General features: G+C 45.2%; 1 protein-coding gene across 2 annotated transcripts; it reads right to left on the reverse strand.

The window, feature by feature from the left end:
• Nucleotides 1–4,738: 4,738 nt before the first annotated feature.
• Nucleotides 4,739–23,189, reverse strand: tmem102 (transmembrane protein 102). 2 transcript variants are annotated; one of them, XM_062384099.1, is made up of 7 exons: nucleotides 22,969–23,189; nucleotides 22,669–22,828; nucleotides 20,876–21,087; nucleotides 10,676–11,014; nucleotides 9,239–9,429; nucleotides 8,851–9,063; nucleotides 4,739–8,705 (listed from the first exon to the last, which is right to left on the reverse strand). In XM_062384099.1, exons 3-7 carry the CDS (start codon nucleotides 21,075–21,077, stop codon nucleotides 8,106–8,108), a joined length of 1,545 nt encoding a protein of 514 aa, XP_062240083.1. In that variant the 5' UTR covers nucleotides 21,078–21,087; nucleotides 22,669–22,828; nucleotides 22,969–23,189; the 3' UTR covers nucleotides 4,739–8,105. The 2 variants fall into 2 exon arrangements, with proteins under 2 accessions (XP_062240083.1, XP_062240082.1); XM_062384098.1 differs by having other exon boundaries at nucleotides 22,669–23,189.
• Between the last annotated feature and the right edge of the window lie 1,811 nt (nucleotides 23,190–25,000).

The following is a 25,000-nucleotide window of genomic DNA, read 5'->3' on the forward strand; positions in this document are numbered from 1 at the left end:
CGAGGGAGGCACGGGAGGGTCTTTGAACTGTATGCTTGGAGGAGTCGGGGACAAAAAAAGAATGGGAGATTATAGCGAGGGAAGGCGGGGGGGGGGGGGGGGGTGGGTTATTTGAGATCACAAATGTGTGTCAGAGCCAATAATCGTTGGCGAGGTCCGTAATACGTCTGTCTCTTTGCTGTCGTCGCTTTTATCCATCTGTCCCCTAATATTTTCCTCATTGGAAGTTGAATGTGTCCCGCGTGGGAGAAAGGAGAAAAAAAAGCAGACGGCACAGGACAACCTCTTGGTGCTGCGTCAGCACCGGCGGCCTCAGGAGAATAATAAAGAGGCGGGACAATCCAACACTGACAAAAGGCTAATGAGGGATGGAGGGGAATGAGGGATACGGAAATTGAAGGTGGCTGGTTGCAGGTGGTCTGTCGTTCAGGTGAGACCACAATGTGAAAAAAGTTTGTCGGAACAGCGAGGGATCTGTCCAGGATGACCAAAATGAAAAAATGTACCGTAAATGTATGATAACCTGACAATTCTGTCATCCGTCATCCCAGCCGGGGATCGAACCATCAACCTTGTGGTTAATGGTCAACCCTCTCTCCCTAAATTTTGCGCCTTTCCTGCCCCTCCACTAAAGCGTATGTAGAGGAATGAGACATTTCCTGCAGCTTCATTCAATAGTTTTTTTAACCGGTGATGCTCTGACGTTATCTCCTTCTCTCTCTCTCTCTCTCTCTCTCTCTCTCTCTCTCTCTCTCTCTCTCTCTCTCTCCCCCTCTCTCTCTCTCTCTCTCTCTCTCTCTCTCTCTCTCTCTCGCACACACACACACACTTTGCATCCAGTGCCAACAACCGCAGCGTCTGCAAAGTTGAGAGAAGGAGAGTGAAGGAGAAGAGGTAGAGGTAGAGATGTTGATCAATAAAGGTAATTGTGTCCAATGACAGACATGACCACCAGCATCACAAACAACGGTGACGTCATCAAGCACCTTCTGCAAGAGACACACACACACGCACACGCACACACACACACACACACACAGAGGCAGTGGATCTTTTTTTCAACACCAGCAAACTTGATTACAGGCCCTAACTAACCCCTAAAGGGAACTTGCAGTGTAAGGAAGACCTGTGTCTGTTTGAGTGAGTGTGTGTGTGTGTGTGTGTGTGTGTGTGTGTGTGTGTGTGTGAGAGCTGGGGATTCTTTCCTCATGAGTGTGAACATGAAAAGACTTGAGGCCACTGGCTCTACGTTACACTGGCCCATCCACAAAGTCAACTGTATCGACAGCGGCGAGGAAAATCAATAAGCACAAAAATCATTTTGGCGTCTCCACCTCAGCTCAAAGCCAAACATATGGCGGGGCCTCATTTGGATAAAGCACTCGCGACTTCTCACAATGAAGGCGATTAGTTTTAGCTTAGCACGGACAGTCAAGTGAAATGGGACCCACCGGATATTTCACAGCGCTCCATCAGGAGCCGAGGCTCAGATGTGTCACAGCATTGGACGAGGCCCCAGACGTCTGAGGCACTTAAAGCCGAGCTGACCTTGGATGGGGCCTGGAGCTGTGGCTACCTGGCAGTGATCGGGTCCAACTGTGTGAAGTGCTCTTTGTGTAGCATCAGCCTGGAATGGTGAGGTTGTGGCCTCATAATAAAAAAATGCAAAGTGTCAATACACTGTGTATATATGCTTAAGCTATTAAAAGAGTATCTGGTGGATCCTTGAGGCCCAAACCTATCCCAGAATCCATTGCGACGAGGGCGTCGGGGGGGAGCGTGAGGAGGAGTTGCTGCTCCACAGCTCAGCCGGAGAGGGGCCGGTTCACACTGTACGGTGCAAGGGTGAAAGCTGGGGGGGGACAGCCTAAATGTGCACTCTCTCTTTCCCCCTGGTTGTCCTTTCTACCCCCCCCCCCCCATAACACACGTGGTAATGGAGATAATGCACACTGGCATTGGAAACAGTTCGACAAACACGTGTGCGCACACACACACACACACACACACGGTAGTGTGTGTACGGAGGGGGTGTCCTGAGCGGAAAGATTTAAAGATTTCAGTAACAGGAAAGAGCTGCACTGACCAGTCACCAGAAACTAATAGGGCTCACACACACACACACACACACACACACACACACACACACACACAAACGTGTGTGAAGTCCGTTAGTTAAGTGATGCGGTAAAGAGGTTGCAGCATCCAGCTCATCTGCTTAAACATGTCTAGGTCAAGGTTATGGATTTATGATACTTTCACTGACAATTGTTTTCCTACAATACTGTCAGGGGTGTGGACACACACACAGTGGCAGACGCACAAAAACACACACAAAACCTATTAACTTTGCAGGATGTAACTAAGAAGAGACAGGGTGAGTTTACAATGACCCACTGGCACTGAATACTGTTACTGTGTGTACGTGTGTGTGTGTGTGTGTGTGTGTGTGTGTGTGTGTGTGTGTGTGTGTGTGTGTCTCTCAGGTGAACACATGTCCCCGTTCAGCCCCAGTTTCTCGGTGACAGTCCACTGCTATGGGGTTACAGCCTGGCCTCATTTACACCAACACACACACACACACACACAAATACATGGCCACAGACACACACCAACAGGCCGCCCGAGGGCTGAGGTTGCAGTGGCCTATTTACTGGCAATCACAGGCAAGAGATGATGATGGTGAGGACACGCTCAACATGCAGTGGGGGGGAATAAGGGACAATGAGACAAACGTAAGACGGCTGCACCTATCAATTAGGTTTTTATAGATTAATCTAACGATACATTTTTTTAAATAATTAACAGTGAACATGTATTACTCCATTTATATAACAATGATGTTACCAAAAATAAAATTAAAAAAATTTGCCCGAGCCCAATGCCAACTCGACTCCGGTGACATGTTGTTTGATGGTCTGACTCGCTCATGAGGTCACAGCGCGGACCCGTAACATCTGTAATTCAAACAATCCGGCAAATATCCTGGTTTCGTAATTGGCTTAATAGGCGTCGACAGATTGGTGCTGTCAGCAGCGTGCAGCGCGCAGCTCGGATTGATGGGAAACGACACGACGTGCGTTTGAATCCACAAAACATCTGTGTCATCATCACGTCACTAATGGCGGGTAATGGCTGAATATTTCTAAATGTCATTGCGCGCACGGGGACACGACGGAATTATTCTTAGTTATTATTGTAGTTCTGTCCAAATGGGACCACGTCCTCTGTGTCTCATGAACTTATTCTGACAAGGAAAATAGACAACAGCTCTTTGTGGAGACCTCAGTCAGAAGAATTCACGGAAGAAGAAAATGAAACAAGTTTTTCAAAGTGCAGATTTCCTCCTTGAGAATGATATCTGTGTTTTTTGTAAGGCCAAGCAAATTACCCGTTTGCATGAATACTTCATACATTTGCTTCTCATGGCTGTGTTACACTTCATGAAATCAAGCACGTAGCGTTAGTATTCTGTATTGCGGAGTGTGTGTGCTGTCGTTGACGCGTCATCAGCGATTTTAACTCCCCGAATAATGAGCCTGGCGTTTCATCTTGAGCCATTATGCAGAAGCAGAGACAGCCTGGCCCTACTTTAAAAGAAACAACGGATGAGCAGTGTAGATCGGATGAGAGGCTTCCTCAGCCCCTAAATACCGGGTGATGCTGCAGAATATCAGTGTGTGATGACAGGTCACGAAAGATCAAGTGGGAATAATGATCTTGCTTATGGATTAGTTGATGTTTAATAGACAGAAAATGAAGGCTGAGTTTAAAGATGGCCGTGGTCAAAGTCCACTTAGGCATGTCTCAGCACTCGGCAGCCATCTTTGCATCTACCCCCGAGGGCAACTGGAGAAAATCAAAGTTTATCATCATCACGTTAGGAAGATCCAATCCCACTGATGTTTATCCAAGTGCCCGTTTTCCCAGTAAGCTTGGTTTTAATTGCGCTATCTGACGCGATCTGTCTTAAAGTTAATGGGTTCTTGCACTAAGTGTCAATAAAATGGATTCTTTAATTTGAATGTGCTATAGTAAAACACTTCCAGAGGTAAGGAGCAGCTCAATCCAGAGCACAGTGGCGGCGCCAGCTCCTCCCAGCATGCACTTCACCGAATGTTGGTCATTTACAATTATGTGGAAACGATAACAAACATCACGTGAGCTCAAAGGTGAGAAGACAATTGGCTTTTGGAGATGGAGGGGCGGAGCTTGTGGGTCATTCAACAACCCTATGGCTATAAGCCCTTGTCTTCTTCTCTGCTGAGGATCCTGACGACTCGATGCGATGACGAGTGAGTTTTCCTGCAGCTCCACTCCAGTTGTCCTCAAGCAGGACACAGATCCTGATGCTGACCTATGACCTTTCCGTGAGCGAGAGAAGGCATCTTATGATTTAAAGAATTCACTATAAGCTACAAGCTGTTCAATTGTTGTAACTCTCTCTCTTTCAAGACGATTCCTGTTCAGTCACCATCATAGATTTCACTTTCATACTGAGAGCGTGTGTAGCATCAGCCTGGAGCCTCCTCTTCCTCTCTGAACTGTGCAAGTGTAGCGCTGACTCACGTGCAGCGCAAACACTGTCCTGGAGCGCCCTCTGTTGGCTCAAACACGTCTTGCAAACTTTGACATTGAATCCAGCCCGTTGGCAACTGTGAAAGTGCACAAGAGAGAGAGCAAGAGCTTTTAGGGACTAGGGCGGAAAATTTAAAAGAGACACGACTACCACACGACATGATTTGAAATGCAGTGATTTATTTCATGCTAAAGCTCGATCAATATAAACCCCCACTAACATGACAGTAACAAATACAGCAAATCAGTAGTGATACAGAGCAAATTATATATTTTTTGAAAAAAGGGACTCAAGTAATACAAGAGATTTCTCAGATTGTAAAGTGATTCAGTTACAGATGTCTATATTAGCACTTGGAGTTCCTGTGTGGAGATAAGGACGAGTGAAAGAGAGGAAGCGGGTACATTCATTGGATTTAGTCCATACATTTTCCCCCAGCAGGTCAATGAATTGCCAGTTGATTCGTCAGAAGTTGCAGCACAACAGAAAAGTTGTCATAATTAGAAACTCATGTTTCCTGCGACCCCCCCCACCCCCCCCCCAGAGGGATTTTTCCACCCCTGCTTATTACATCTACAGTTAATCAACACTGATGCACGAATGGAGGGGGCGTCGCAAGGGACAGGCCTCTCCACAGGGGGCTCTGATTGCATATCCATAAACCGACACAGGATTTGATCCTCGCCACAGATCCGAGAAAAAAAATATTGATTGTTTCCAGTGTCTAGTAATTTTCAACTAGGCCCGTTAAGGTACGAAGTGAGACACATTCTTAGTCAAACACGAAAAGTACCTTCACGTTAACAACTATACTCTCCAATGAATAAACACTTGTGAACACAGGAGGAGCATTGATCTGGCCCTTCTTGTACAAAAGTGCTGAGAACGCCACTCGATTCTCCGACACCCGGCAGCTGGAAACCCTTAACGTCACACTTTGGTTTTCCTCAGTTTCCATTCACTCACACATCCATTGAACAGCAGTACAGACAGATGCTCTAAAAAAAAACATTCAGTAGTGAGAGCAGGACATTGGTAGACTGTGACTGACAGGAACTCATCCATGTGTCTGAAAGAAAAACCTTACAACAGTAGCTTCAAAATAAATAAACTGAACAAACCCACATCCCCTTGAAATGTATGTAAACCTCAAGTCTAAGTGATTGTGTGCTAGTACCAACAGGGGAAGCAGCGTTTCAGTGCTCGGTAGATCCAAGTTCAACACAACATTTTGATCGCAGTGTTTTTTAGACAACTTTACATCTCAAATTCATTAAGTAGAAGGACTACTTGTCGGTCTACACTAGTTGTCGCCACTACATCATTACTAGTAGTGTAAACATAAGGCTCTCTGTGGCGACTAAAGGACAGAACGCCTGTGATGAGAAACGTGGATACGATGAGAGGAGGGGAAATAAGGAAGTAAAGAACTATGAGATAGAGCGGGAAAAAAATAAAAATGAGAGAAACCAGGGGGAGTGGAACAGCAGCAGTCCCCGAGAGAGGCAGCTGTCCAGGCCCCGCAAGGCCCGGTCTCCCACTTCAAAAAGAACAGAGGCGCCCGTCTCCCTTTATCCATCCCCCCCATGGGTCGCCTCCGTCTGCTGAGAAACGATAGGGCCCAGTGACTAACACACACCCACTGAGGGGATAATTCCACGGGCAACATCTGGGCGTCTTGTCTGCGTCCTGCTGCGTGGTTCGTCTCTCGCCGGCAAGGGCGTGTACACACACACACACACACACACACACACACACACACACACACACACACACACACACACACACACACACACACACACACACACACACACACACACACACACACACACACACACACACACACACACACACACACACACACACACACACACACACACAGAGAGAGAGAGAGAGATCTCATTAAAACAGACCAACCAAGCAGAGGAGATGAGGGACAATTATCAGTCAGAACCAGACACACACTTTGAACAGAAAGCAGACAAGACAAACACGCATGGTTTCCAACAAGATGTTTGACTTTCTCGACCTCTGCGTTGTTTTAACTTTGACTATCATGGATAAATAGACCAAAAAGCGGCGGCTCAATATATATTCTCTACCTTCTGTCTTGATGCCCAATCCAGACAACACACTACCGCTAATGTGAGTCCTCGTCTCCATACACAGTGTTGAAATGTTCTAAATCCCTCACCATGACACAAAATGTCTGCTCAGGTAGGAAAACAAAACTCTTACATCTTAGTACAGTATCAGCACATCCTTCTGTTGTCTTATAATTAACCGGTTTTATTTAGTTACATATGCAATGCTTTAATTTTTTTAATGTTTTTAGACAGGACCTGTGTCCAAGGCCCAGTCGCACTAGAAAGTGGCAACGTGACATAAACCTGCGGCTATATGTGGGACGTGTGTTTCTAGAAGCTTGGGGGTGTAGTAGGGCAGGCTGCAAGTGATGATATTTTTCTTTATCGACATATTAGGGTTAGTGTTAGACATTCTTAAGAGCTTTAGTGGAGCGGTCTCTACCTGGAGGGTGCAAGACGGCGAACAAGGTGTCACCGAATTCTCTGTCCCCTTCAAAAGTCGTCTATCAACCACTAAGATGAATTGGACGCGACTCATCTGAGTTGGTGTGACCGGGCCTTTTGCAGGAGAAAAGGCAAATTAACATTCTGGCCATGATTCAACAGATCAATCCGAATGAAGAGGTTTGGGATCACGCAAGACGCGTGGCTCTTTGCAAAACTGCTCAAAACAGTTGATACAATTTTGGTACATTCAAATTCCCGATGAAATGTATGCGGCATTGCAATCTAGTCAAGGGCCTTAAAATTGAATCATAAATGTAAAAAAATGATTAGTATTAAAAATACCTGAGAAAGACAAAAAAAAAAAGGAAAAGAAAAAGATCTCATTAATTGAAGCGTGGGGTCAAAGAAACAGCTACACTGTAGTTGAAAGAGTAAAGACTCTTTGTTCAAAGACTCCTCACAACATTACATTCAGTTACATCAGCCACACCTTGGTTTTCTTTTCTAATTCAGCCATCGTCAATCTCAACTGAAATTAAAAAAGAAGAGAGATGCAGCCATCTTTAGAAGTTAATATGTGAAATGTACACACACACACACACAGATGCTAGCACGTCTTCTTGATATACGTGTTGATCTCTGGATTTCATTCACATGTCTCAAGCCGGCCCTCGTCTCTGTAGCACCAGCTGATAAGTCTTGTTAAGGCCAGCTCGTTAGGAGAGGGCCGTCTCCGTGGCAACAGCTCGGTGACATAATGTCTGTTGTGCGATGCCCACTCGAATGGACAGCATCCGTCAGTAGTAGGACATGTGTGTTTTTGTTTTTTGGTTTAAAGAGTCGAGCAGCAAGGCTTCGTCAGGCCTCGGGACGTGAGGAGGAGGAGGAGTGAGCTCAGTTTGAGGCCCTGCCCCTCTGATGTGACGTCTCGGAGTGTGTTTGCGTGTTAAACGCACACGTTTGCGACACGCCTTCTCTGCGGCGTGCGCGCCTCAGTAGAACTTGTCATCGATCCGGAAGTGCGGCCGCGTGACATCGTCCGGGTTCAGGAAGACGGATATGGATTTCCCAGGGTTCTCTGTGACCAGCTGCTGCAGCCGCTGGGCCATCTTGTTGTCCGAGGGCGAAATGATGCCGTTGGTTGAGTGATGCCCTGGGGAGCCGTGGCCGTTGGTGCTCGCCGTTAGGTCCTTCTTCAGCTGGCCTGCCTGCTGGGCTAGGTCAAGGGCCGCCCGGAGGTTATCGCTGGGATCTGAGCGCACATGCGCCAGTTTTCTGGCGACAAGCAGTGCCTGGCTGTCAGTCAGGTGCTCCAACATGTTGCACTGGGGCAGGAAGTAGTTTGGGCAATTTTTACCGAGGATGCAATGAGCCAGGTCGTCCAGGAGACCGAGGAGGAGGCGGGCAGGAGTGTCGGCATCGGAGCAGGACAGGTAGACACCAGGAAGTCGGTCACAGGCCCAGAAAAGGAGGGTACGCAGGTGGTAGAGACTTAGGCCTGCACGAGGACGAGCCAGGATACGAGACAGTACTGCCTTGGCTGCTTGGTAAGCCTGGGCCATAGGGTAGGGGATGCACTTCTTCAACTGGACCTGGTCATAACAGAGAAACAACCAAATAGTTAAGTATTCACAGGGTTTTAAAAAAATGGCAAAAATAACACACAAACAAAACCAGATGGACAAAACATCCTGATGGTTTAAAAGCTCTTCCAAGGAAAAAAGTGAAGGATCACACCTCGCTGCGGGAGAAGGCCAGCCTCCACTCCCTGTCAGGCCGCCCACCCAGCGGGGAGCAGCAGGGCAGCAGGTAGAAGCCCGATATGGCCTCCTCCTCTGTGATTTTACCATCCCAGAAGTGGTTGGCAGTCAGCCAGCCCTGGGCAACAGCAGGCCAGCCCCGGAAAGACACCACAGGCAGCAGGTCGTACAGCACCCGGCTCGAGCCCGCCTGCAGGGAGGAGATATTGGGGGGGGAATTATCACAGCCTGATTCATCATCCTTAACTTTTTTTAACATTGTTAATAATTATTGTAACGTTTGACAACAATAATACTCCAACATTGATTTCCCCCCAAAAAGGAGTCCATCTGTCTTTTATCATCCTCTCAGTGTTCATCTGTACCTGGAGGATGATGGTGGTGAGGGGCCCGTTCCTCTCCAGTCGGTCCGGAGACGGGATGCCTCTCTGGGGGCTGCGTCTGAGCTCCTCGATGGCTTCGCTCACCACGCCCCAGAACCAGTCGGTCACCAGGGACGGAGAGAAGTAGGATCCATCCAGAGACTGTGAGCCCAGGGAGGGGATGGAGCCTTTATCTAACAGGGGAGGAGGGAGGTAACAGCAATGACTTGTGAGTAACGGCTACTGTGACATGGATTTTCGGTCAGAGCCTATCGCAGTAAACCTCGGAGTAAATCCTGTGCTGGCATTGGCATGCAATTATTAGCGTTGCGAACTAAGCTCTAGGTTCTGGATGTGTTTATATAATAGTACCTGGACGATGTGGCAGCACTGGTGCAGATTGATGGTTCACTCTCCTGCCACACTAGCTGTTTGGTTCCCACTCTACATGACAACTCCCCCGTTGTTGTTGGGATCTGCACTCGTTCTCCATTTTGAACGTGAAAAGCGAAAATAGACTTGCTGAAATCCACCAAATTGTGAGATTTGCTAAGTTTGTTCATATATATTGCAAATAAATTAAATTAGGATTTGGAACGGCTGAGAAATAGCTCAGAATCATCAATCATTTACAACCTGTCAATAAAAGTAATGGTTGCAGCCCTTGAGTAGATTTTGGGACACCTGTATTATACAGTTTACCAATATTGCTGAAGAGAGGTGAGGACATTTTTTTATTTCATAACACTTCTGCCCTTATTTCAACCTTTCCATCGCAAACTTGACTAAACCACCATTTCCCCGGCACCGCAAATACAGCAACATAAGATCCTGTGGGAAATGTATTTGACCAATTGCTGAAAATTAAAACGATTAGTATCAATAAATGTCATTACTTTTCTCATCTTGCAAGTTTCATGCCCGCGAGCATGTTGCGGATTGATGTTGCGGCATGGTGGCGGATCTGCCGTGTAATCGTGAACTTTTGATTCTTCTACTCGAAAATGCTTTAACGTTATTTCCAGTGTCTCCCTCCACCCCCCCTATCTGAGGAGTTAAGAGGAGCCCGTCCTTCGGTGCAGCGCTCGGGGGGGAATTGCACCACAACATCATGCATCAAATTATCTCAGTGAAACATGAACAAAATTGAATCAGTCCCCCACCTTCCACCCTGCACTGCTGCAGTAACCTCAATGATGTCTGCTCCACTCCGCTTTCCTCTTTGCACATATCTCTTCGTCTTTCTATTTTATCATTTCCTTATCCTCCTTCCACTTTTCACTTTGTCCTTTACTTCCCTTACTCTCCATGTAGCCCTCATTTCAGTTTTTACTTCATCCTGACACCTTTTGTCCCCCCTTGTCCTTGTCCTCCTGAACAATGTCTCTATCGCTGGTCTTCCTCTATCCTTGCATTCATTAGCCCACTTTTTCTCCTCACCCATTTCGCCATCGTCGTCCTCATCCTCCTCGGTGGGAAGTCCGTTCTCTTCCTGGCAGCAGATGCTCCAGCGGGATAAGACGTTGGAGTCGCAGAGGCGGAGGCTGAGCCATGAGTGGCAGGGTGGGGAGTGTCTCATGTCCAAGGTGACAGGCTGATTGCGGTCATGGAGCTTCAGGGCAGGCACCAGCAGGGTGAAGTCCAGGTCGAAATCGGCCCCTTTGGCGTAGTTGCCCAGGTGCTCAGGGTCGAGGTCCAGGACTCCCTCCCGGGCCCCGCCCGACAGAAGCAGGTACTCGTTGGCAACTGGGAGCCGCTGGTCCACTTTCTGGACTAAGCCTGGATTAGAGGATGAGACAGAGATACCAAAATATCAAGCTCACAAATCAACATTTATATTTAGATCTGTTTTGATGTGTGGAAATGCCAGCACAACTGTGGCAAGGAGGAATGACTGGAAAGGTTTTGTTGGCTCTCATATATGTTTAAGCTCAATGCATTAGAACAGAAAGCAGCAGGTCCACAAGTGTGTGAGCCTACAAATGTCCGGCTTGGTTTGTTTCAGTGTTAATTTCGTTGACGAACACGATGACGAAATGTATTCGTTAACGACCCTTCTAAGATCTTTGAAAATAAAAACTATGACGAAATCTATTTTTAACTTTCATTGATGAGACGAGACGAGACAAAAATGTTGGTGATTGACAAAGTCACAATAATTTTTTTAACATCCTCGTATCAGGCCGTCATGGAGTCTCAGGAGCGGGCGAGTGAGTCTGTGTGTCTGTGTGCTCCGCCCCCCGCCCCGCGCACTCGCTCAGAGACACAAGATCAGAGCTAGAACACGTGAGGAAGCCTCACAGTGACCGACTGCTTCTTAACTATGGAAACAGTGAAAACACAGAGTTTCTCTGGTCTCAGCTGATACGAGATCAGCACCTCAGCTTCTTGATCAGAGCCGAAGCTGCAGTTGGTTTGTACCGAGCTGAAGTTTCTGTGTCCGCCTCCAGTCTGACCTGCTCTCCCTTTTTTGTTTTCACATTTAAAATTAAATATATATTTTTTTGCTATTAGGCCCCAGCTATATGTTTTTATAGAAAAGGAGTTTAACGTGGCTATGAAATGTGACTAGAACTAGACTAAAATTTAGACTAAGAAGGATAAAAATGACTAATTGTAACTAAAACTAAAATGCATTTTCGTCAAAAGACTAAGACTAAAACTAAATCAAAAATAGCTGCCAAAATTAACACTGGTTTGTTTTGAGAGACATTGCATATATTTGCAAGTTTGAGCTGTGAGACTACTGAGAGTGAAATCATCCAGTGACCAATGAGTAAGACTCTAATGTGACTTTAACACACATGCCCAGCCAGGCGTTCATATCAGCTTCTATACCCCTCTCTTTTGTAGTTTTATTAGTTATTATCCAAGTTCTGGGAACATAGCAATATCGCTAAAAGGAAGTGTGATGGGGCAAGAAATACGTGCACTCGGACAATTATCTTATTATACTCTTATAATATTTTAAGCCTGGCTGCACCATCATTTTCCCAAGTGCTAAAAAGCCTTCCTCGCACTCCTCTCTGAACAGTTTATATGAAAGAAAGCTGCCCCCTAAATCCTTTTATGGCTACTTAGCCATGTTGTAAAGTTCCCAGGCTGTGGGCCCATGGGAAACGCAGCCCAGGAGTCAAGTGTGTTATGTTTTGACAGCTGAAAGGAGCACTCGAGAGAAAGGCCTGATCCTAAAGCCAAGCCTGTGCTGGTCCAGAGGTAAATGCTAGCTACTGCGGGTCAGAAGTAAAGCATTGGCACTTCAAAACACTTTGCAGGGAAAAGATTGTAAGAGCCTGAGCTTGAGTGTTTATCCCCTCTAGGGCAGTTAAGTGGCTGGAACGGGGGCATCAGACCAACCCGGCAGGCCATGGCTTGGGGTTCAAAGCTACTAACATGATTCCTCTCACCCAATTACATGGGTATCCAACCTTGTTGGTAGGAGGCCATGCAATGTTTTCATGTGGAGGTATGTGTCAGTGAGCGAGCAAAGACATTTTTTAAGATGTAAAAATTTGTGAGGATGAGTTCTAAGTAGAAATCAAGATACCCCATAGACTATATTTTCCTGTTCATCTGCATTCAATGTATTCAGCATGATTATAGAAGCAGGGTATGGTTGCTTCAAGTGCATCACATTTGACTCGTCTCTCCTCTGTCTGAGGCGAGTATTTGTCCATGCAATGTGCGGAGCAAATTACGGCCAATCGAACATCAGAACTTGATATCGGTTAGACTGTTAAGGAGGGCGAAATGCCGGATGGTAAGATCAAAGCGAAGAAGAGAGGGGAAAAGACAGTGCCAGAGAAGAAGCGTGGATCAGACGCCAGCCAAAGGGCCGCGAGATGGGAGCTGTGACTCCTATGATTTGTTTGGTTTTATCTGCCACTGATAAATTGGGTCAAATAGGCGAAGAGGAGGAAAAGAGTGAGGAAAAAAGGAGAATAAAGAGCATTTTATCTCTCCAGCAGGGCCTTCAGTTAGCGGGAGGACAGAGGGGAAACTGTATCAATTAGCGAGGCCTTTCCAATCTCCACACTTGCTCGCAGGAAGTTTGAGGATGTTCCAAGGAACACAATCTACTTTTTAATCCAAAACGCCCAAATCAGCAGTCTCATGCTGCCTAACTGGGTGTTGGCCAGCAAGCACGCACACACATATTGATGTGCACGTGAAGACAATCCAACTCGTATGCCTGTAGACACACACAGTCTGAGAGTAGAGCTGGAGAGGAGACGGTCTAGGCTTTCACGGTGACGGATTAAACCTAATCCTATAAAACAGGTCTTTAAACGTATATTTCCATTAGAAGGACGTTTTTAGTTAAGAGCTATTTTCAAACTAGACCCAATTCCAGTATGTCAAAGGACTATTGGTTTCTCCATCAGTCTCAAACTGTGCTAACAGGAAAGGCTCCAGTGTTTCCAATAAAAGCAGACAAATGCTGCAGCTTTCAGTGCTTCATGCTTAACCCATTCATTGTTGGGGTACTTAACAACTGTCATGTTACACTAAAAGCTGGATGTATTTTTGGACAAACTGATGGCAAGTTGGCTGAGTAACAATGAAATTCTAAAAGAATAATCACCACCTGGCTAATGTATGCCTCCAGCCTGCAGTTTGCATCCAGGTCTGTTTAGACTTATATATACCAATCAGCCAAAACATTAAAATCATTACATCACCATCAACATTAAGAACTTCTGCCCTGTGGTCGTTCCCTTTCACCAACCAGTGCAGATCAGTCAAACATTGTTTCCAGTCCCACGAGGTCCTTGTGACCTTTAACATTTGGCCACTGAAATCTAACTCAAAGCCTATGGCGTTCGCCTTCACATAAAAATGTATGTTAGATGATATATGTCAGAAAGACCTTTAACGACTTTAAAAAACGCATAGTCCAGTAAGTGTTGATTTCAATAGGGGTATTTTATCATAGTTAGCATATGAATTGAGGAGTTATGGTCCAAAATCTGCTCCAATCTCTCAAGGCCAAAAATCATGTGTATGCTGCAATCAAGGAGCAACCACGATCCTGTAAGTGTCTTTGAAATGATCTGCTCCAGGAGATGTGTAAAAAAAGAATCTGATTAAAACATCGCTAATTCACTGTCTTAGCTATGCTACTAACATACGTATTTACTGATGGCAAGTGATGCAACCAACTCTTTTGAAGAATAAAAAGAAGGTCATGTAAAACATGGGTAATGTGGTCCAAACATTGAGAAACAAATGCATTTAAATAAGCACGACTTTCTCCTTAATACATTCAGAAGGATTGAGCACGCTGTCACTCTCTCCCCTGCCTGAAAAATACCTATCGTGAAAAAGTCATTTTCTCTAAAGCTAATTTACCATGACTTCGAAATCAATACGTTTGTTTGCGCAAGAGCACTATTTTGTCATCTGTCTCGGGAGTGTGTTGACAATTCAATACATCATTGTGATATTACACAGCGACGTCAATACAACAGGGACTCTCATATAGTTAACAGGCCCTTTGACTGAAAAATAAGCAACTGCAGAAATGTAAACGTGCACTTAGAATTCAAAAAATGAATTTACGACGTGACAATGTGGAGAAATCCCCTGAAGCATCATGGGAAAGACGTCCCTTCTCATCACAACCAGAGCAAAGCGAGAGTATTCCAGGACACACCTCTGGTTTGAGAGAGTCCAAAAATAGCTCCGTAAATCTCTCTGGAAAATGGGATTCCTCTGAATAAGCTGATGACTTCTATGTGTTGCTGTTGAAGGAGAAGACAGGGAGAGAGAGAGAGAAAAGCTTTGACCGTCCCACATGCATTCATTCACCTTGTGGCTTTATGCATGGTGCAGTTGAAATGTCGTCTGTGTGGAAATGAGACTCACGGTTGTTATTTCACATGGCCTACCTCTGCGTGACCTCTCTTTTTTTTCCATCTAGACAATAACACTCTAATACAGCAGCGGAGCCCGCCATAACAATAATCTTAAAAGCAGCCGATTCCCCAAAGGAGCAATTCAATCCGTTACAAATGACTCCTGACTAATATCGTCTCAGCTGGATGTTATCATTGCTTTCACACCCGGCACTTCTCTGGGGCTCCCCTCGCTCGCTAATAGCAGGATTAATCCCAGTCATCAGAGTTGCTGAAAGGTGAACCGATTCGCCCACTGGTTGCTTATGATTTCATATGAAGGCTGGAGATTAGCGGGGGAAAAAAGTCTTTCAGAAGAGGAGGAAAGGAGAGGATCCAATTTAATCTGATTTGAGGGAAGGTTTCACAACACTGAGCCAGGTGCTTTTGTGTTCATGACAGTGAGTGAACGTGTTATGTAGAAGAACCTGGGCTGAGAGTGGTGCCAGACATTTTGTGTCTAAACGTCCTGCAGAGAGAGAGAGAAAGAGAGAGCGTGTGAGAGAGAGAGAGAGAGAGAGAGAGAGAGAGAGAGAGGATTCAGGAAGCTGTCAGTGTCTTCCAGCTCCTCACTGCTGCTTTGATGCCAGCTACACTGCGATACCGTGTCCTGTGAAATGACAGGCAATTATCACGTAAAGAAAAAGGTGTCACCGCTGCTTCGCTTTCACATTTGACTCTTTCTGGCCTGCAGGCCACTCTCATCTTTATCAAAGAACCTTGAACAAGTGGATCTGGACTTTTGATGTTCTTATTAACGAGAGGTCAAAGAATTGAGCAAACAGATCGATTAAGTATCACATTAGGTAATTAATAAGTAATTAACCCATAGCCTTAATTTGCCCTGGTGCCAAATCATTGCTCTATTACAAGCAATTAGAAGCAAAGCAGCTATAGAGGTTGCAGATCAGAGGCTGGAAGAACTGTATCACTATTATAATTATAAGTTCTTCAATTACACTAAAGGTCAAGGACAAACAAACTCTATTTCAGTTGATTTAACCTATTAATACATCTTTAATGAGGAGGTACAACACACAATTGACCGCCCATTAGGAAGAGTTTAAATCCATAACCTTCATCAGTCTTTAAACTTAGAAAGGATAAATTGTTTGTCACATTTATTAATGTGATATTGACTAATATGGATATATTCATGTCGATGTAATTTGTGGCCATATGGTCCAGCCCTAATCCTACAGTTCTGTATTTGAGCTCCACTTTTTCTGTTACACAGACACAGATTTGGTTCAACACTGGGTGAGCAAGTAAGGACTAAATGAGTTCAGTGAATTGTGACAGATGCAGAGAACAAACCTGCATTTTACGTTAAGGCTTAGTAACTTTAAATCCCATTTGCATTTGTAAATGCTGCAATTTAACTGTCGTATTCTGAGGCATGAGGAGAAGCTTTATGGATTTACAGACAGCCGGTCAATGCAGAAATTAGTTTGGTCAAAATACCAATAACAGAATAGAGTCAGTTTTGTTGGACATGAAAGGGGGAAGTGTGTGTCACTTTGTGGAACCAAACCGACCCTGAAAAAACTTGTTTTAATATATTACTGAAAAGTATCACTGTGCGAGTGAGGTGTGTGGCAAACTTAGGAGTTATAAAAGATTTATTTTCCCCACGGCAAGTCAAGACAGCTGCAGCCTGCACACAAGATACTGTTATCAGTTGACAGCTACGACCAAAACCATTCCTCCCATTTTGCCTCAGGAATAGATAAAGTATGATTGTGGGGAGAAAAAAAAAGATCACGGTGTCAGCCTGGGTTATTAACATGAGCAGGATGGCAGGTAACATGGTCCTGCAATGTCACAATACTTCATATTTAAAATGCCAAATTCGCAAAGTCATATTTAATTAACTATTAATAATGCATACAATTAAAGATGCTTAATGAATGGCACAATGGGGCATCAGGCTTTGGCTGTGTTCAGTCACAGGACACTGTTGGGTTTAAATCCCAGACAGTTGCTGGTTTATTAGTTACGGAAGGGTGTGACCTACCTTCAACTGAATTATGTTTTCTTCAATTCCAACAATTAATATTTTATGGAGCTAAATGCTGCAAAAAGGTGTCAGTGAACGACAACAATGACCAGGACTTATGGCAGGCAAGATGCTGCACATCTGTGCTGCTTGGCACTGGTGTCTCTGCACAGAGCAGAACTGAAGACAAGCAGAGCCTAAGTAATCAAAACATTTCCCTCTACTGTTGCAGAGCCATGAATCTGGCCCGGCTGCCAGATGAAGACAGTCTCTCAAATCCAAACAGGCATTAACACAGAATTAGTCAGCCCCATGACGCATGTTGGCCCCCGAACACGAGCCTCCGCTGAAAACTACACGTCAGCTCTGGGCATCTGAGCGGGGGGGGCTTCCAATGAGGCAGGAAGTCAACGCAGCGGAAACAGCATGAAGCTGTGAATCCATCACACACAAGTCTGCCAGTGTTGATGGGCTGGAGTGAGAAAACGGCCAGACACTGTGCCCATCCCGAAGGCCAACAACAGTCCAACGGCTACGTGAGCCGCTCTCCCAAAAGGGAAACAGTATCCACTTTGACTGCATAAAATGAAACGCTCGTCCCAAAAGATGCATCAGATCATATGAAACATCTTGCAGCCTCAGAAAGGTAGAGAAGCCAAGTAAAGACATTAGTTGCGTTGCATGATTGCAGTAAGAAAACAACAGATGAATCAAATATTTTACGACCTTTTGGGAGATTGAACTGAAAAGTCACTCTTCACGAGGCATAACACAATCCCAAACACAAGAAAACAAAAGGGGATGAGAAGAGATCACCAGGAAAGTAAAAAGTGGATGTGTCTGTACTCGTGTGTCAGGGGTAGCTCATCTTTTATCTGTTATTCACTGATCAGTGACTGACAACTGAGCGAAATGCTCTGTACAGGTTATTTCTTTCAGGTCTCACAGATAAAAATGTCAAAATCCAAGCTGAGACTGAGCAACACTCGTGACTCTTTAAACGTGGATCAAAAGTTTCCCTCTTCCCTGACATCAGGCAGGCGGCTGAACTCTGAACTGAACTCTCACAAGCTGGCTGGCAAACTTTAAGATCTGAAAACTTGGGTTGAGGCTATATCTGGGCCCAGCCCCAGATCTCCTGCTTCACAGACCGTGCGGATCTATTTCTACCTTCATCTGACTTTTTGTTTTTCAAAGGGTATATACAGTAGGTCCCACTCAGCTTGCCTGAAGGCAAACCACAGTGTTTGCTGAAACACAGAGTAAATAAGAGCCTCTTCTTGGATCTTTCAGCGTGTGAAGAAAAATCACTGCGTACACTTGTGTGTGTGTGTAATCTCTTTTTGCTATCCCTATTCCTGACAGTGTGCAAAGCCCAGTGGGGATCCCTCTGCAGCTCAAACTTTATAGAAGCCTGGCAAAAAAACGCCACTCATGTTCAGCATCCTCACGCACACACACACACACACACCAACACCTGCAGCATGACGAGTTTCCACCAGGCCGGCCCGCTGTAACAAAGCCCCTCCACCAGGTGGATATACTTGCTTTACAGTGCTGCCTTGTCATCGTCCACAGGGCCTCGACAGACACAGCGTCTCTAATGCTGCTACCACAACATTCTTAAATGTATGTTCCTGAAATCCTTCAAATAGCATCTCTCGCTGCAGAAAGCGCCAAATTGTTATTTTTCCCCCTCTTCGCAGTTGTCACAGTCACAGCAGGCGATGAGGCACCGGGTATGGAAATACCAGCAAACCATTGGTGATTATGCAGGCAGAACCAGCCTCAAACACTGAGAACGCTACAGAGAGAGGGGAAACAGACACAGAACCGAGCGTTGAGGCTTTGCAGAGAAAGCAGCAAAGTAGTAGAGGCCCCGGCACTGTTTTGATTTATGCGAATTCTTCCTGGGGTAGGGTCGGCCAGTTTGACGAAGCTGTCGCAGTGTGGTGAAAAGACTGAAGCAGTGGAGAATCATGAGCCGACTGTCAGCCAATGCACGGCGACTATTTTGACAGAAATAGTTAAAAATGGGTGAGAAATGGAGACAGAACGGGGACTTGCAAAAATGCGAAACCCTGAAATATTTTTTTTCTAGGTTGGTCGAGAAGAAATGATAGGTAATAAAAGAAGAACTCCGCAAAACTTTCAGAACACGGCCCGAAACATGTTTCATTTTCAGCTTTCAGGGGAGATGAGAGAGCAGGGATGACAGAGGACAGCAGGGAGGGGGCAGAGTGCCACCTATTGGACAAACAAACACACGTCACTCTTTTCAGATCTCTCATGCAGAATTAATAAGTTAATTATACACAGGATGATCCTGAACTCCAACATTAAGAATCAAAGTTGCAATTGAGAGCCTTCGACTTTGCAAGTTACACATCGTTGCTACCACAGACTAAAATACTTTTCCTCTTACATTTAAGGCATGGAAAAAACAACTTCCTGACAATGTGTTTGTCAGAGGATTAAATTAAAGTCTGGTGTTAATTGGGTTTGCCGCGCATGCCGTCTAACACACCGAGTCATTAAATGGAGTCTGTTAAAAGGAAACAGTGTTCCATCTCATTTACATTGGATCTTGCAGCCTTGTCCCTTTGCCTGAAATAACTTTCAGTGACAGGAATAAACACACAACTACAAAAAAAGTCCTCACATCACATTCGGTTTCCCTTTGGCATCCGTTTGCATTGAGTGTCTTTACTGCATACGTTTCATTCATTCATTTCAGGATATGGTAAAAGCTTTACACTACATCTACAACTGGACACTTGGTAAAGGTTCCTCTACCTTTTTAACTCAACTTTAAACTTCACGATAACAATTTGTTGTGTCACTGCATTAGAACCTGCCCAGAAGCAAATTGATACAAGTGTGGTTGTACTGGGCAGTTTCCAGATGAGAATGTGTGTAGCACCTTTGAGGAGGGAGCAGGGCATTCCTGGTTCATTTGTCAGAGACATGGCCCTCGGTAAATAAAGGTGTGTGTATGTTTGCCTGCTGACAGCAGCAGTGGCAAATCTATGCCAAAAAGGAAATGTGATTCATACCGTAGCCGATTTTGTTTTACCTGTGTCAGCACGCTACAGTACAGATGACATGAGCGCACACAAACTTTTTCAAGATGTTAACATTCTATCCGGGAAATAAAATCCAGATAGTTCTTAACATACCGTGAAATATAATCCTGGCACTGCCCCGGCACACAGATATACACAAAGCATCAGCTGTGAAGTGGGATACACTCTTAACCTCCATCCTGCCTACACAGCCACTGTCAAGTTAATGAATAGTTAACTGGTAGTAACTTTGACCCCAGGCAATAAGTAATTCCTGTCCCATAGGCTTGTGCTGCATTAAAATCCCATTCTCTTCCACTTAAGATGAAATATGTTATATAATGTAACACGCACTTAACTTCCATTATCCGAGACACAATGTGACATATCACCACACATTACAAGCATAGCGGCGAGAGGTGTATTCTACAGTCGTAGCATGTGGTTGAGGTTGGGAGGACTGAGGTTATTCAAAACAAACATTACATCATCTACAGTGAGGGAATGTAGTGCACAAAGTTACAAACTGAGCATAGGCTTCACACAACAATTATAACGCTACAGTTCACAAAAACAGAGTGCTAAACAGGGGTTCCCAAACCGGGGGTCTGTGGTATTAGATAAATGTACATATGGCGGCAAAATCATCTTATCCAGTGTGATTTGTTTGTGGGCATACCTAGCATGTTGAAGATGAAGTCCTTAGCTGTGTGCACCTCTAAGGCCGTCTGGTCTCCAAACTCCCCTTGCTCCGCCAGCACTAGCTCCGACACCCGTGCCGACAGCTGCTCCAGGGTGGCCCCCGACCGGAAGTCCACCTCTGACAGCTTCTTGGCGGGGGCTGGGGAGCGCGGCGCCACCGCACTCATCAGGGAGTCCATCTCTACAGACCTGGAGGGCGGGGGGCCAAGAATAGAGACATTAGGTAATTTAGGTTGGTCACATGTCTGGCCCTGTTTTAGAAAACAGGATCCTTTGCTGCAACAGTGGCAATAATAATTACTGGTGTGGTTGCTGAGCCTTCATTTTTTCAACCCTGGATAATACCCCCCTTGTTTTCAACAACCTTGTGTGAATCATGAGACTTCGAGGGTCACTTGTGTAGAAGCATATGACGTCAAAGAACTAACGCTCACTGTTATAAGCAGAGGACGTGATGCTGATGCGGCAGGAATTTCGGAAGTATTTTGAGTGTAACTAGGGAAAACCCCAAAAAACATTGATTAATGATACCATGAGTGTTATGCATGCCATGGTCCTCTAACCTTATATAACACACGTTCCGACACTAAAGAAAAACTGTACAACCAAGTATGTGCTTGTTCACATGCTTTGTAATGTACAATCATTAAGTGTACTATAAACAGGACGATTGGAGTAGATTAAAGCAGTTTGTGTGTCATTTAATCAGTGTTTTTGACATTTGAGACATCTGCACTACGAACTAGTTCAGTTTGTTGCCAAATTTATCGGCAACTGTTGTGATGATCGATTAACCAGATTGTAAAACATCGAAATTCTTCAATTTCAGCCTCCTAAACGTGAATATTTTCTGCTCTTTCTTATGACAGTAAAGAGAAATCTGGTTTGAGGACAAAAACAAGATTTTGGAGGGGGATAATGAAAATAATTATAGCCCTGCTAGAAACCAAGGTTAAGGGTCCGTATGGGTTGAGTCCAGCTTTTTGAAAGGAGTTATTAAAACGTACTTTAGGGAATATTTTTGCATTCCCCCGAACCAGAGTATTAAACCATTTAAAAGTAAGTGTCAGGGTGCCCTGCTATGTGGGCTATTTATAGGAAGAGACGTACTTGTACACGTGTTAAAGTAATGGTTCAAAACGCTGCGTCTTCAGAGTAACAAGGCGAGAAGTTGCCATGTAAACAAAGTTCAGTGGAGCGGAATGACAACATGGCCTCTGCCCCAGCGAACTGGGTCAATTAGCCTGCGAGCTCCGCTGCCACTAGCTGCTGCTAAGCTAATAGCCCAGCAAATTAGCCTGCCTGCTGTGTGACAGCTAACCCTAGAGATTATGATACAACTCATCATATAGAACCCCCCATCCCCCCTCCCCCAGGGGCTGTATTAAACAGATTCATACAAGCGGTGCAGGCAGAGGAATTCACTTATGGGACTGAGGTCGTTGAGGGGCCTCGCCCACGCTCAGCTAATTTGTTTTATTAGCTCATATTAGCCGACTAGCTTTATCAAATTAGCACGCTAGCTAGGATGACAGGTGGGGACGGTGAGGCAAGTGCAAGCACACACACACACAGAGAGAAAGAGAGAGCTACACATGCATACCCAGTCACACTAAAATCCATATGTGCACACATACATTCACCCACATGCACTCAGCTCGCCTCTCGTTAGCACCGAAGCGTTAGCCGTCGAGCTAACAGCTGACAAACATCACAAAACAGACACACACACACAGACAAACAGAGACACACACACACACGCACACACACCCTTTCCGCGGCGCAGCGTGGGGGCTTCTCTTCGCTATCTTCTCCTGCGTCTACTGTGACTCCGGTCCCCGTGTTTGAATCCGCCTTCTCCAGCTGTCATTTCCAACAGGTCCCGGTCTCCACTTTCCCCCCCGGCAACACCGTCCCACAGTCCACGGTCCTACTCAGAGGATCCAGGGATTAGCGTGCGAGAGAGAGAGAGAGAGAGAGTGCGTGTGAGTGTGTCTGTGGCACGCACCGCCCCGCATTGCAAAACTACAGACGGATTTGTGAGATCGGGATTGTGATTTAAAACAAAACCTGTGTCCTCGCCGAGGGAAGACGAGGCGGAGTGGTTTCAGGATTCACCCGCTGCACATGTTGGTGCATGAGCATGGAGGCAGAGCTGTGTGATCCCTGCAGCAGAGGAGTGGTGAGGAGTCCAGATCTGCTGCTGCTGCTGCTCCCTGCTCATCCCATAATAATAACGCCTGTGGCTTCACAGTCAGGTTGTGTACACACCGCTGAGAGAGTGCTGCTGTGGAGGGTTGCAATATAACACGTTGAGGTCATGAACAACATTTTTCTAGCTCCAATAAAATGTCGTCTTTCCCTCAGTGGTAATTATTAGAAGCATACATTATTATTATTACTATTATTATTATTGTTGTTGTTGTTACTGGGGTTTAACACTTACTCATATCATTGTACATGTTATTATTTATGTAATACACGCATATATACAGTGGTGCAAAAGGTGGACATACCAAATATTAAAGTTAAAAGTGGATAAAAACAGTAGGACTCATCTGTTATTTGTTTGTGCTCAGAGCATCCATCTGCATGTTTCATGAACGTTATGAAATTAAATAGTGTTTTGTGTTTTGGAGGCAAAAAAAGGTAAATTTTGTCAGATCCTAAAGGTGTTCTAATAATTTTGGCCACCACTGTATATATATATATATATTTGGAGCCCTTCCCAAGTCTCTCATTTACTTCATTGGCCTTTTAAAAAAGATTTAAGAAACTATTCAGTTCAATAAGCAATGTGACATGTGACATGGGCCTTAGAAGACATGACAACAACTGTTTAAACAGAATGAACGTCTCCAATATCTACTTGTGAACTGATATTCACGAGCGCCCCGCTGAGGAGTCGTTCTCCATGCCTTTCTCTTACCATGGAAGTAATTGCCGTCCTCTTCGGACACCCTGGGAGCCCCAGCTGTTGTTTCCCACAGTAAAAGAACCATTCGCTCTTTAATATACGCCCATAAACCTCCTGCTCACACTCAGAGTTACTCATTTCTTGCATCACTGCTGAACTCCTCCGAGCTGTCAGGCCTCCTTCTCGGCCCTGTGGGCGGATCATTGCTACCCTACACACTGCAGCCCCTCTGACTGTGAGACGAGCCGTCCATACAGGGCCACATACCGCGTCTGATCCATCAGCATAATATTCGGTGTAAGTGGGACATCTATCAAGATAATGCTGTACCAAACAGGCCTTAATGAGCAAGTTGAGGGAGCGATGCTGCCCCTCTGCCAAATGAGATGTAACAGACAACCCTGGTCCTTCGGCAGACAAAGTGAGACACTTGGAGAAATGAGCTCCGCGTTTCCTAAACTTGCTTTTAACTCGCCTTCCCTGTCTTTGATCTCATTTTACCCGGAAAGGGGAGAAATAGAAAAAGATTGCAAATTCGCTCCACATCCCTCCATACATCACCCACTACTTAGAATTTGGTGCCGCACCGTAAAAACGTCCCACTTTGAGAGTCGGATTGATGCTGAAATTGCAGCTGTTTGGTCAAAATGCTTCGGGTCAATTGATGGTCCGCTGGTCGGATATCGTAAGCCTCAGTCCCTGGCACCAAGTCAGTGCTGGCTCAGCAGAGTCAGTAAAGGAAAAGTGATAAAAGAATGAAATGCATGAGAGGACATTAAAATAACGGAAGTGAAGGGAATATTAAGTAAGGGAAGATGGCAGTGCTCATGGAGGGACATTATATATACGTATATATATTAAAAGGTTTTCAACTCTCTTGCTTATGGTTTTGTATTATCTGAGTTGGTCACGGACTCCTATGATTATTCCATCATTCAGTCATATCAGAAACAAATCACTGCAAATACAACATTACAATCAAGGTTAAACATTATTTATACATAGCCTAGATTGGTCGTCCTCCAATAAGAAGGTTGGCGGTTCAATCCTCTCTCTTCCCAATCTGCATGCCGAAGTGTCCTTTGGCAAGAGACTGAACCCCTATAAGGCCCCTCCTAGATGTTGAATGGACTAATTGTAAGTCGCTTTGGATAAAAGCGTCTGCCAAATGAAATGTAATGTAAT

This window comes from Platichthys flesus, chromosome 24 (genome assembly GCF_949316205.1).
Source record: "Platichthys flesus chromosome 24, fPlaFle2.1, whole genome shotgun sequence".
NCBI classification, from domain to species: Eukaryota; Metazoa; Chordata; class Actinopteri; order Pleuronectiformes; family Pleuronectidae; genus Platichthys; species Platichthys flesus.

What these genes read in the sequence shown, in the direction of transcription:
- tmem102 (XM_062384099.1), bottom strand. Translation starts at nt 21,077, where the DNA reads ATGGACTCCCTGATGAGTGCGGTGGCGCCGCGCTCCCCAGCCCCCGCC. An exon ending in CTTCATCTTCAACATGCTAG is followed by an intron (nt 11,015 to 20,875) that starts GTATGCCCACAA and finishes CCTCTAATCCAG; the next exon opens with GCTTAGTCCAGAAAGTGGAC. An exon ending in TCACCACCATCATCCTCCAG is followed by an intron (nt 9,064 to 9,238) that starts GTACAGATGAAC and finishes TCCTCCCTGCAG; the next exon opens with GCGGGCTCGAGCCGGGTGCT.